The sequence below is a fragment of the Pipistrellus kuhlii genome, unplaced genomic scaffold (genome assembly GCF_014108245.1).
Source record: "Pipistrellus kuhlii isolate mPipKuh1 unplaced genomic scaffold, mPipKuh1.p scaffold_m20_p_18, whole genome shotgun sequence".
Taxonomy (NCBI): Eukaryota; Metazoa; Chordata; class Mammalia; order Chiroptera; family Vespertilionidae; genus Pipistrellus; species Pipistrellus kuhlii.
Window position 1 is genome coordinate 25,150,518 of NW_023425493.1, and position 10,027 is coordinate 25,160,544.

Genomic DNA, 10,027 nt, shown 5'->3' on the forward strand with positions numbered 1-10,027 from the left:
CCCCCAGGCTGCAGGCCTGAGAGGGAGAGGGCGGTGGTCCCGCCCCTGGAGGGCAGAGGGAAGCCAGATGTTTCCTCCTGCTCCTGCTCCCTCACATGAGGCCCCGACACCCAGGCCTGCTCCCGGAAACGGGAGTAAATAATACAGGGGGAGGGGTGTGAAGGGGAGACCGGCCGGCCCAATAGGACCCTCCTTCGACCGACCGGAGGCGATACCACCACCAAGAAGGCATGTGAATCCAGAGAGGGCAAGAAGGCTCCCACCCACAGAGGCGGCTCCCCTTGGACTGGCGCTGGCGTGAGGGAGCCCCTGGCAGGCAGGGCACGCCACAGGGTCAGGGCGGAGCGGTGGCGCTGAGACTCAGGCCAGCCCTTTCCGGCCCTCATTGTCCTTGGTGAGAACAGGACGCAGTCTCGTTCCCACTGCCCTCCTCCCGCCCGTCCCCGGCTCCGCTCCCGGGAGATTGGGAAGGATGTCGGGAAACAGGCGAACAGAGCCTGTTGGAGACAGAGATGCTGAGAGACGCGGAGACAGATACAAAGGGGAAAGGTTCCGGCAAAAGCGAGCCCTGAATTCATTGTGAGCCCAGCAGGCCTGGGCACTGTGGGAACCGGGCGGCCCTGCCCCCGGGATCCAGGCTGGCCCGCCCCGAGCACAACCCTTGACTTGGGGTCACCCACAGGCTGCCTCCTAAACAAACAAGCCTTGCCTCCCATTACGCAGGAGGCTGGTGGCTCTTTGGTTGCTCCACTTCAGATAGGTTTCTTTGCCCCCCTCCTGGCAGACGAAGTTCCTCAGGGGGCAGCGCCAAGGTCCCAGATGCCAGCGGCCGCTGACCGCAGACAGCAGGCCGCCAGCAGAGGCTGCCTGTGCTGCTGTCGGCTGAGTCCCTGTAGAGGCCGGGAGAGCCCCTTTGGCCCTGGAATTAGGCCCCCATCACCTGCTGCCCTACGGCCCATGGAGAGCTCCCCTGTGCGGGGTGGGGGGATGTGAGCGGAGGGGGAGGCTGGCACCCTTCCTTCTAACTCTCCTGCCTGGGCCCACAGTTCTCAGCAACTGCTCCCTGATCCAGGCCCCCACAGATCCAGAGAGCTCCCCTCAGCAACTGAGGCTCCGGATTCACTTCATTTTTAAATTTTTTATTGATTGATTTTTAGAGCCAGAGAGAGAAACATCAATTCATTGTTCCCCTTACTTGTACATTCATTGGTTGTTTCTTGTATGTGGCCTGACCGGGGATTGAACCTGCAGCCTCTTGGCGCATGAGGCAACGCTCAACCAACTGAGCCACACCAGCCGGGGCGACAAATGTTACTGTTCTCTGTGTGATGACAACAACGACACCTTTAACTGAACATTTACCACTTGTCAGTCTGTGAACTCAGTGCTTTACCGATATTCTCAGCTCCAACACTCACATCAATCTTACTGCTCTTCATATCCATGTGATGGCTGATTTTATGTCTCAACTTGGCTGGGCCATGGTGCCCAGATATTTGGTCAAATGTTATTCTGGCTGTTTCTGTGCGGACTTTTTTTTATTTTTAAAAATATATATTTTATTGATTTTTTTACAGAGAGGAAGGGAGAGGGACAGAGAGTTAGAAACATCAATGAAAGAGAAACATCGATCAGCTGCCTCCTGCACACCCCCCACTGGGGATGTGCCCACAACCGAGGTACATGCCCTTGATCGGAATCGAACCTGGGACCCTTCAGTCCGCAGGCTGACGCTCTATCCACTGAGCCACACCGGTTTTGGCGTGAGGATGTTTGTTAGTGAACAAAACATACGGCCCTCCACCACGGGCTGGGCCTTATCGAATCCGTGGAAGCCTGACCCCCCAGAGCGAGAGGAAACCCAGCAGCAGGAAGCCTTTGGACACTTCTCCCTCCTTCCCTGCATTCAGATTTCCTTGCAGATGTCTCCTCCTCAGTGGGGCCGTTGGGACTGTGCTATATAAAATACCATACTCTGTCATCCTGTTAAATCCCTTGCCTGGCTATCTTTTTCTTCATACTACTTCCCATTTCTTTTTATATTAGCTATTTACTTGATTGTTTCTTTTTCTTTTAAAAAATATACATTTTATTGATTTCACTGAGGAAGAGAGAGGGGGGGAGAGAGAGTGAGAGAAATATCAATGCTGAGAGAGGATCATGGACCGGCTGCCTCCTGGGGATCAAGGCCTGTGCTCTGATCGGAGTCAGACTGGGACCTGGTTCGTGGGCTGAAGCTCAACAACAGTCACGCTGGCCTGCGAGCTGGGCCGTTGTTTCTTCCCTGTCTCCCACCCCTTCATGGAAGGCAGGGAATTTGTCTGCTTCGTTCACTAGAACGCTGCTTGATGTCTGGCAGGTGCTCGATACGTATTTGGTGAAAGAAGCAACAAGAACCCCGTTCGCAACACACCCCTGTCCCACTCTGAGCTCTTCGCTGAAACTCCTCTTCCATCCTGCCTCCATCCCAAATTGCTGACTCGCCAGAACCATCCAGCGTTCCTCTCACCGCTGGCTGTTCCGTCCCTCTTCCCTCGGGCCCCCTTCTTGTCCCGGAGGCCTCTGGCTCACCCAGCCGCCTCTCCGATCAGCTGCAGGACCTCCGACCTCCGCTAACTCCTAACGCCGGTGTGATTCTGTACGCGTACTTGCTGGTCACGAGTGTGTTCTTCCCGTCTCCCCAGGGGAACTGGGTGCCCTCAGGCCAGCGATGGAGTAACACAATCTGACTCCTGGGAATTTGCCAGGAACCAGTAATCACCGTGGCACCGGTGGGCACACCGAAAGCTCTACATGACATACGGCACTGACATACAGGCACATGTGGGGTCACCCTCTCCTCTACGGTGTGAGTTGCTGACCTGAGGGACCAACCTGCCCCCCAACACAATGCTTTCAAGACAAAAAAGTTTTATTGATTTCAGAAAGGAATGGACAGGGAGAGAGAGAAACATCAACAAGGAGAATCACTGGTAGGCTGCCTCCTGCACGCCCCGCACTGGGGATTGAGCCCATAACCCAGCCATGTGCCCTGACCGGGAATTGAACTGTGACCTCCGGGTTCATAGGTCGATGCTCAACCACTGAGCCACACCGGTTGGGCCCACACAGATAGTTTTGAGGGGTCTTCCATAGCCTGGCCAGCTTTCCAGCCTCTTCTCCTGCCGCTCCCCCGGGAAGCTGCCTTTGTCCCAGGAAAAGCCACAGAGGATTGTTCGCGTGGATTCCCAGCCCCGCACCTTTGTTCGGACTTCCTCGTGGCGTCAATGCCTCTGCCCCACTTGAACAATCTTACTCATCTTCCCGTACAACGCTGGTGTCAGGGCCCCTGTGCAGCCTTCCCTCCGGGCAGCCCGTCCTCCGCTTCCTGTGCCGTTGTGCACGTTCCCCCCTTCCGTGCCCTTCAGCACGAAGGCTCCCAGGTTGGGAAGTTGCCGCCCTCTGAAACCAAAGCTTGCAAGAACAGAAAAGGCCAACAAACAGCTTATCCAGCTGTAGAAGTAACTTAGCTCAGAAGACGGTTTGGGAATGATGGGAGGGAGGATCAGTGAATGATTCCATTGTACAGCTGAGAAAACTGAGGCTTAGGGACGTTAGGTTACTTGCCCAAGATCACAGCTAAGGAAAGGAAAGAGCCCGGACCCAAGCTCCGTGCAGCTGGGCTCCAAAAGCCCCCAATTTAACCCCCAAGCGGTGCCACCTCTCCTACTGGAACTACCACATGTCTGTGGCAGCAGAAGGTGACAGTCTGCAGGAAGACCGGCAGGGAGCTGGACCATCAGGACCTGCTGGCTTTGTGCAGTGCCATCCGCGTGGCTGGCAGATGGTGGTTTCTGGGGTAGACACATTTCCTGGGACCAGGAAAGCTGGGCCAGTTTCCCAGGAGACCATCAGATGCTAACCTGTCCTTCCCTCTGTCCCTCGTCTTACATTATAGCAGGCTTGCTGGGTTTCCCGCACTGTGCTTGTTCCTGGAGATACATGGTCTTGGGTAGACTGAGCAGGGAAGCAAAATACCTACAGCTTGCCCGGTTGACCTGGCTCAGTGGTTGAGCGTTGACCTATGAACCAAGAGGTCACAGTTTGATTCCCAGTCAGGGCACGTGCCCGGGTTGTGGGCTTGATCCCTAGTGTGGGGCGTGCAAGAGGCAGCTGATCCATGATTCTCTCTCTGTCTCTCCCTCTCCTTCCCTCTCTGAAATCAATAAAAATATATATTTAAACACACACACACAGACACACACACACGCAGACACACACTATAGCTCAACATCTATAAGAGAGGTAATGGGTGCTCAGAGGAGAAAGATGGTGACCAAGACAGATGCTGGAGCTAAACATTGGAGAAATAGGCCTCCACATTTTCTCGTGGCAGATACAGGGTTTCACTTATATTGATTTTTTTTTAATGCCCTGGGAATTAATTTTGGTCCAGGTGTGAGGTTGAATTCTAACTTCATTTCCTTTTTCAAATGGTAAGCTAGTTGCAAATGGTTTTTAAGCAATTCCTCTTTCCTCATTTACACTCGATGCCATGTCTATCATCTGATAAACTGGTGTATGTTTGATCTATTTTTTTCCCCCCACTTTTTACTCTGTTCCATTGATCTCGGGAGGGAGGGATGATATTGTGGTGGCAAACTTTGCAGGCTCTGATGTCAGATTGTTTGGGGCGTGCCTCCGTTCCCGCACTTGTGAATGTAGACGATACAAACACTGCTTCATGCCATGGCTGTGGAGATGGGAGGAGATAATGCACACAAAGCACTCATTACAGAGCCTGGCACAGAGCGACCCATCAGGGAACACCAGCCGCTGCTGTGATCCCTATCTGCCTGTTCCCGGGCAGACCCAGGAGGCAAAATTACTAAGCGCATAGCTTTGAGCTGATGGAACACCAGCTGCTGACTGTGTGCGTGACCTCAGGCAGTTACTTACCCTGCACTGTCTCTCCGTTCTTCCTCGCTCCGAATGGGGATATGAAAGCATCGACGGCAGCAGGTTGTGAACATGAAGCATGACCCCTCGACGAATGCTTTTTCTTCTGCTGATTATTATTACAACGTTATAATTTATGATCTGTCTTTAGGTGTTGTAGCCCCTTCTCATTGTGTTTTTACCCCCAAATTTTATGGGGAGTGGCACACTTTCTCCATCGGATCTACTGGGGGTGAACAAAATAGAATTTCTGGGTCTGCAACGTTGATGCCTAGCCCTTGACCTGCGCTGAAAGCAGGACCTGTATCAGTCTAACTTACATTCTCTTTCTTTCCTTTTATAGTTCTTTATTTCCCCTAAAGTTGATATCTGCCTGACCTTTTACTTGGGTTTCAATATACCTATTAGGGATTCATCCCCCATCCTCTCTGAAAGATGTATACCCCTGCTCTCATAATTCCTCCGTCCCACACTCTTTTCCCTTAAAGACACCTTCCTGGACACTTTCCCCCCTGGCTTCAAGCTATACTGGTTCCTTCCCTGCGTTTCTTTTTAAAAAATAGGACAACCTTGCCCTGGCCTGGTAGCTCAGTTGGTTAGAGCATGATCCCATGTGCCCAGGTTGTGGGTTCATCTCTGGTCTGGGCACACACAGGAAGCAACTACTGAATGCATAAATATCTGGAATGAAAAAAATCTCTCTCCTCTCTCTCTCTCTCAAAAAAAAAAAAAAAAAAAAAAAAAAAAAAAAAAAAAGACAACCTGTGTTCTAACACCTATCTCAAAGCATCATGATTACTTGTCAATGCATCCATTTTGCCTGACTCTCCTTGCCCGCCCCTTCCACCCCAGGAGGAGGGGCCATATGTCTTGATTTCTCTGTTTCTCCAAAGTTTATCATAGCGCTCAAGAAGCTTTCGAATGAATGAAAGAATAAATGCACGAACGAATGGGATTTGTATGTACAGGTGAAGTTTAAGAATGATATTGCAAGGTTTAAGGGTGGCCTCGGGCTTTCTTTTCCTTTTTTTCCTTTTTATTGAATGTATTGGGGTGGCACTGGTTAATAAAATTATACAGATTTCAGGCGTACAATGGCCTCAGGCTTTCTGCAAGGCCCACACCAGCTTGCAGCGGGGCCCTGAGGGAGAGAAGCAGCATCGAAGCCCTTGGGACCCAAGTCACAGTTTCGGGAGCAGCCAGCTCTAACTCAGGAGGGAAAGACATTGGCCAAAAGCCTTCCAGGAGCCGCCTCGAGGACTACAACTCCCAGAAGGCCGCGCAACGGCCGAGCGCGAGCGCGGGGTGGGTTCCGTACGCTGACGTCAGACCCGCATGGAACCGGGAAGAGCCGGCCGAGAGGTACGAGTGGGGTGCGGGCAGAATGGAGAGGGCGAGGGGGGTGAGAGCCAGGGCGAAGGGGCCCTGGGGAGCTGAGATGGAGGGGCCTGCAGGGGGAGAAGCACAGGGGGGGCGCCGACGAGGCGGGGGTCGCGAGGTGGAAAGATGCCGAGCTCCGCTTGCTCTTCCTGCAGCCACCATGACGAAGTTAGCACAGTGGCTCTGGGCACTGGCGCTCCTGGGCTCCGCCTGGGCGGCCCTGACCTTGGGGGCCCTGGACCTGCCTCCTTCCTGCCGGGAGGTCCTGTGGCCACTGCCCGCCTACGTGCTGGTGTCCGCCGGCTGCTTTGCCCTGGCCACGGTGGGCTACCGCGTGGCCACTTTCCACGACTGCGAGGACGCCGCCCGCGAGCTGCAGAGCCAGATCCAGGAGGCCAGAGCCGACTTATCGCGCAGGGGGATGCGCTTCTGACTCTCCTTTTTACCCGACAGCCCCTCCCGCCCACCCCCCATTAAAGAGCAAGTTTACTTTCTGTTCAGTATGGAGAATGGGAATGGGGGGTTGTGTGTGTACCAACTGGGAGGCAGACAAGCCATCTTAAGTGAGGTCATCCAAGCTTTTACCTTTGCATTCTGCTGGTGTTCCTCCTTTTTGCTCCAAAGGAGGCAAAGACCCCTTCTCAAGATCTCTCAGGATGGAAGTGTTTTACTTTTCTGGTCCTTTTCACCCTGTCAGGAAGTACTTCTTGAAGTCTAACTTACATTTTTCTTCATAACATCCAAGCTCTGTCCTTGTTAAGGCCTTCCTAGGTCTTTTCTAGGTTGCTCTGGTTCTTTTATTTATTTCTAGAGGCCCATTGCAATATTCGTGCAAGAATAGTCCTTCCTTCCTCTGGCTTCACTCCCAGTCCACTGGGAGCCCACTAGTCCTGGCCCCTGTAGCTCCCCCCGCTGCCCCTCCCCCCTCGCCCCTCATAGCAGGCACCCCACTCCTCCCAGCTGCTCTACACCTGCGGGTGCAAATTAACCTCCATCTTTGTTGGGTTAATTTGCATACCCACTCCTGATTGGCTGTGGGCATATAGTGGATGTATAGCCAATTTACATGTTTGCTTATTATTAGGTAAGGTTATTATTTTCCCTCACACATGCTCTGGTTCTTTTAGATACCTTTTCTGAGCTAAGCCTACCAGCCCAAGAATAATTCAGACAGCACACCTCTACCCTTCACCAAACCCGGCAGGTTGAGAATCACTGTACAGAGAATGAGCCTTGATGGACAGGGATAGGAAACCGTTTATTTTAAGGCACACTCTAAAGATTTCACCACAACCCCCAAATTAAAAAATATAATCTCTAAAAAGTAAGTGCTTCATCTCCCAATCCCACCCACTCTTCTAAGTAAAGCTCTTTCTTTGGTCCCCGGATTCTCAGAGTTGTCTCTCTTCCCCATGAGCCCTGGCCCCCGTGCCGTGGTCGGCAGGAACAGTTGGAGCAGGTTGGCTTGAACCTCTTTGGTAACAGGTTGGCGTGGAGGCGTCCTGTGGCCAGTGAGCCGCCTCAGGTTTGTAGGAGTTGGTAGTTCCTGTCTTGCTCCTGAGGGTACTTCCAGAAAAGCCAGAGGCGAATGAGGCTGGTGAGGATTCCCGGGATGTTGGGCACCTGAAATCACGAGGGCTGCGTGAGGAGGGGAGCGGATTTCCCGCCGTGCACACCCGCCGCCCCTCCCTGCGCTGCGCACCATGATGTAGGGGTCTCTGAGGCGGAACCCGTACAGCGTCCAGGAGGCGGAGGTGAGGAGGGTGGCGATGGTCAGTGGGAAGGAGAGGCGTTGGGTGGATTTGGTCTGGATCACTCTGGCCTGCGGGGAAGGAGGAAAGACACTCCTTGTCCAGATGCACAGAAAGGCTCCCACCTTGCCCAGTAATTTCCTCAGAAAACAAGGCAACTATCCTCCCCGGCCTTCTGCTGCCCACCCCTCCCCTCCCACCTCCCCCTCCCCCACCTCCATGGCCCAGGCTCCTTCCTTTCCTTTAGAGCCATGTTTCCCAAAGTGTGGTTACGAAAATTATAGAAGGGGTACACATATGTCAAAAGTTTGGGAAACACTGGAGTAGAGGGTAAGCTCCAGGCTCTGGCTAGGGGAGCCTGGCCCTTCTTATCTCCCCCAGCTCCAGGGACACCCACACGCCCACTCACCAAGTCAGCCAGTGGTGAGAGGTACATGCTGATGGTGAAGACACTGCAGAAGAGGCCCAGCTGCTGAAGCCTGGCCTCCACGTTGGGCACCAGGACCCAAAAGTAGCCAAAACCCATGAGAAGGACCCCCAGCAGGGCTGCAGTCTGCAGGAGCTCGGCACCCTGCAGGGGAGGGAACAGCCTGGCTGACTCCAGCGGAGTTAATTCTCCCTGCCTTTCCCCTGCCCCCCTGGGGGAGCCGGCCCTTGGGCCTCCTGCATTGCACTTGTCACAGCCTTTTCCCACCAGTGACCGGGCCGCCCACAGCACTGGGGACTGCTAGGGGAGGGGAAGATCGTTTTTTGTGAGTTTGTATGCACAGGAGGAGCTTAATCAATGCTTGTGTGCCTGACTGGGGAAACAGCTAATCATCTTCTCAACCTCTGGCCCCGGTTCCGAAGGAACTAGGGGAGACAAGCCCTTTCCCTGTTTGTTGAGCAGCAGGCACCATCGGGGCAGGCAGAGCGACCAGCCTTGCCAGAGTGAGGGGCGATGTGTGGGTCTGGGAGGCTGGCCCCATGGAGGGAGGAGGCCTGCAGTGCTGCAGGGGCCTTCTAGGAAAAGGCGGCAGTGCCAGCCTGTGCAGTCTTCCAGGAAGTACGGTCTGTCCTGCCAGCGAGGCAGGCGGCAGCAGGTGGGTGCGGGGAGGGCCCCTACCTTCCGGGGGCAGTAGTGCAGGTACACCACGATGTACAGGGTCTGGAGCACGGCGCCCACCGCGTTGACGACGATTAGGGTCCCATCTCCCTTCAGGGTCCCATAGCTCAGCCAGCTCAGGTTGCTGCAGGATGGAGGGGAGGGACATTCGCCTCTTCAGGGTCCCCACCCCATCCCACCCCCCTCAGATAGTCTCTCCCGCCGTAGCAGGCACCCCTCACCCCTCTCACTTGACATCCGTGGTGAGAAAGGGCAGGAACTGGACACTGTCCACTCTCCGGGTCATCCACATGTGCCTGAGGTCCGAGCTGGAACAGCGCCCCGAAGGCAGGGGTGAGAGGGGGAGGGGGGGGTCCCCAGAGCCTGCCATCCTCCCCTGCCCTCCCTCAGCTCCCTGGCCTCGGGGTCAGAGGCCCTGCCTCGCCCCGGTCCCCCGGTCCCCCCGACCCCTTTCCGCTTGGACCCCCGGTTCCGGGCGCAGCGCGGGGCCGCAGCCGCGTCTCCCTGCGCCCTGGCGCTCCTCTCCCGCCCCGGGCCTGCCCTCCCGCCCGGCCGCGCTCACAGGCCGGTGGAGAACATGCCGAGGGTGAAGGCCACGCACAGCGCGGACAGCAGTGCGTCCGCCGCGCCCGCCTCCATCGGCGGGACCGCTCCGTCCGCTCCGGTGCGCGGTGCGCGCGCAGGGAGGCCTGGGCGCCGGCTGGACGTGGCCCCGCCCCTTCCCGGCCCCCGGAAACGGAGCCGGAACCCGCAGCGGACGGAGGCGGGAGCTCAGGCCCCGCCCCTGGCCTGTCGCCGGGTCCTGACGTCTCCCCGCGTCCCCGGCCCCCGGCGCTGCCCGCCCTGCGCGCAC

At 55.6% G+C, this 10,027-nt stretch overlaps 2 protein-coding genes across 6 annotated transcripts; one reads left to right on the top strand and one right to left on the bottom strand.

Moving 5' to 3' along the window:
- The first annotated feature begins 6,179 nt into the window (after positions 1–6,179).
- On the top strand, positions 6,180–6,813 carry DPM3 (dolichyl-phosphate mannosyltransferase subunit 3, regulatory). The gene is made up of 2 exons (XM_036442840.2): positions 6,180–6,300; positions 6,474–6,813. The coding sequence occupies exon 2, from the start codon at positions 6,479–6,481 to the stop codon at positions 6,749–6,751; it is 273 nt and encodes a 90-aa protein (XP_036298733.1). The 5' UTR covers positions 6,180–6,300; positions 6,474–6,478; the 3' UTR covers positions 6,752–6,813.
- Positions 6,814–7,557: 744 nt separating this feature from the next.
- On the bottom strand, positions 7,558–9,893 carry SLC50A1 (solute carrier family 50 member 1). Of its 5 annotated transcripts, none has more exons than XM_045583330.1 (6): positions 9,737–9,893; positions 9,405–9,482; positions 9,212–9,298; positions 8,479–8,659; positions 8,021–8,140; positions 7,558–7,941 (listed from the first exon to the last, which is right to left on the bottom strand). In XM_045583330.1, exons 1-6 carry the CDS (start codon positions 9,811–9,813, stop codon positions 7,840–7,842), a joined length of 645 nt encoding a protein of 214 aa, XP_045439286.1. In that variant the 5' UTR covers positions 9,814–9,893; the 3' UTR covers positions 7,558–7,839. The 5 variants fall into 5 exon arrangements, with proteins under 5 accessions (XP_045439286.1, XP_036298724.1, XP_036298727.1 ...); XM_036442831.2 differs by having other exon boundaries at positions 8,479–8,640; positions 9,175–9,298; XM_036442834.2 differs by having other exon boundaries at positions 7,558–7,956; positions 8,479–8,640; positions 9,175–9,298.
- Between the last annotated feature and the right edge of the window lie 134 nt (positions 9,894–10,027).

Bases quoted from the DNA above. Each gene is read 5' to 3' on its own strand.
- DPM3 (XM_036442840.2), top strand. From the start codon at position 6,479: ATGACGAAGTTAGCACAGTGGCTCTGGGCACTGGCGCTCCTGGGCTCC.
- SLC50A1 (XM_036442831.2), bottom strand. From the start codon at position 9,813: ATGGAGGCGGGCGCGGCGGACGCACTGCTGTCCGCGCTGTGCGTGGCC. The intron at 9,483-9,736 runs GTGAGCGCGGCC...GCGCTGTTCCAG, and splicing joins GGCATGTTCTCCACCGGCCT to CTCGGACCTCAGGCACATGT. The intron at 9,299-9,404 runs GTGAGAGGGGTG...TCCATCCTGCAG, and splicing joins TTTCTCACCACGGATGTCAA to CAACCTGAGCTGGCTGAGCT.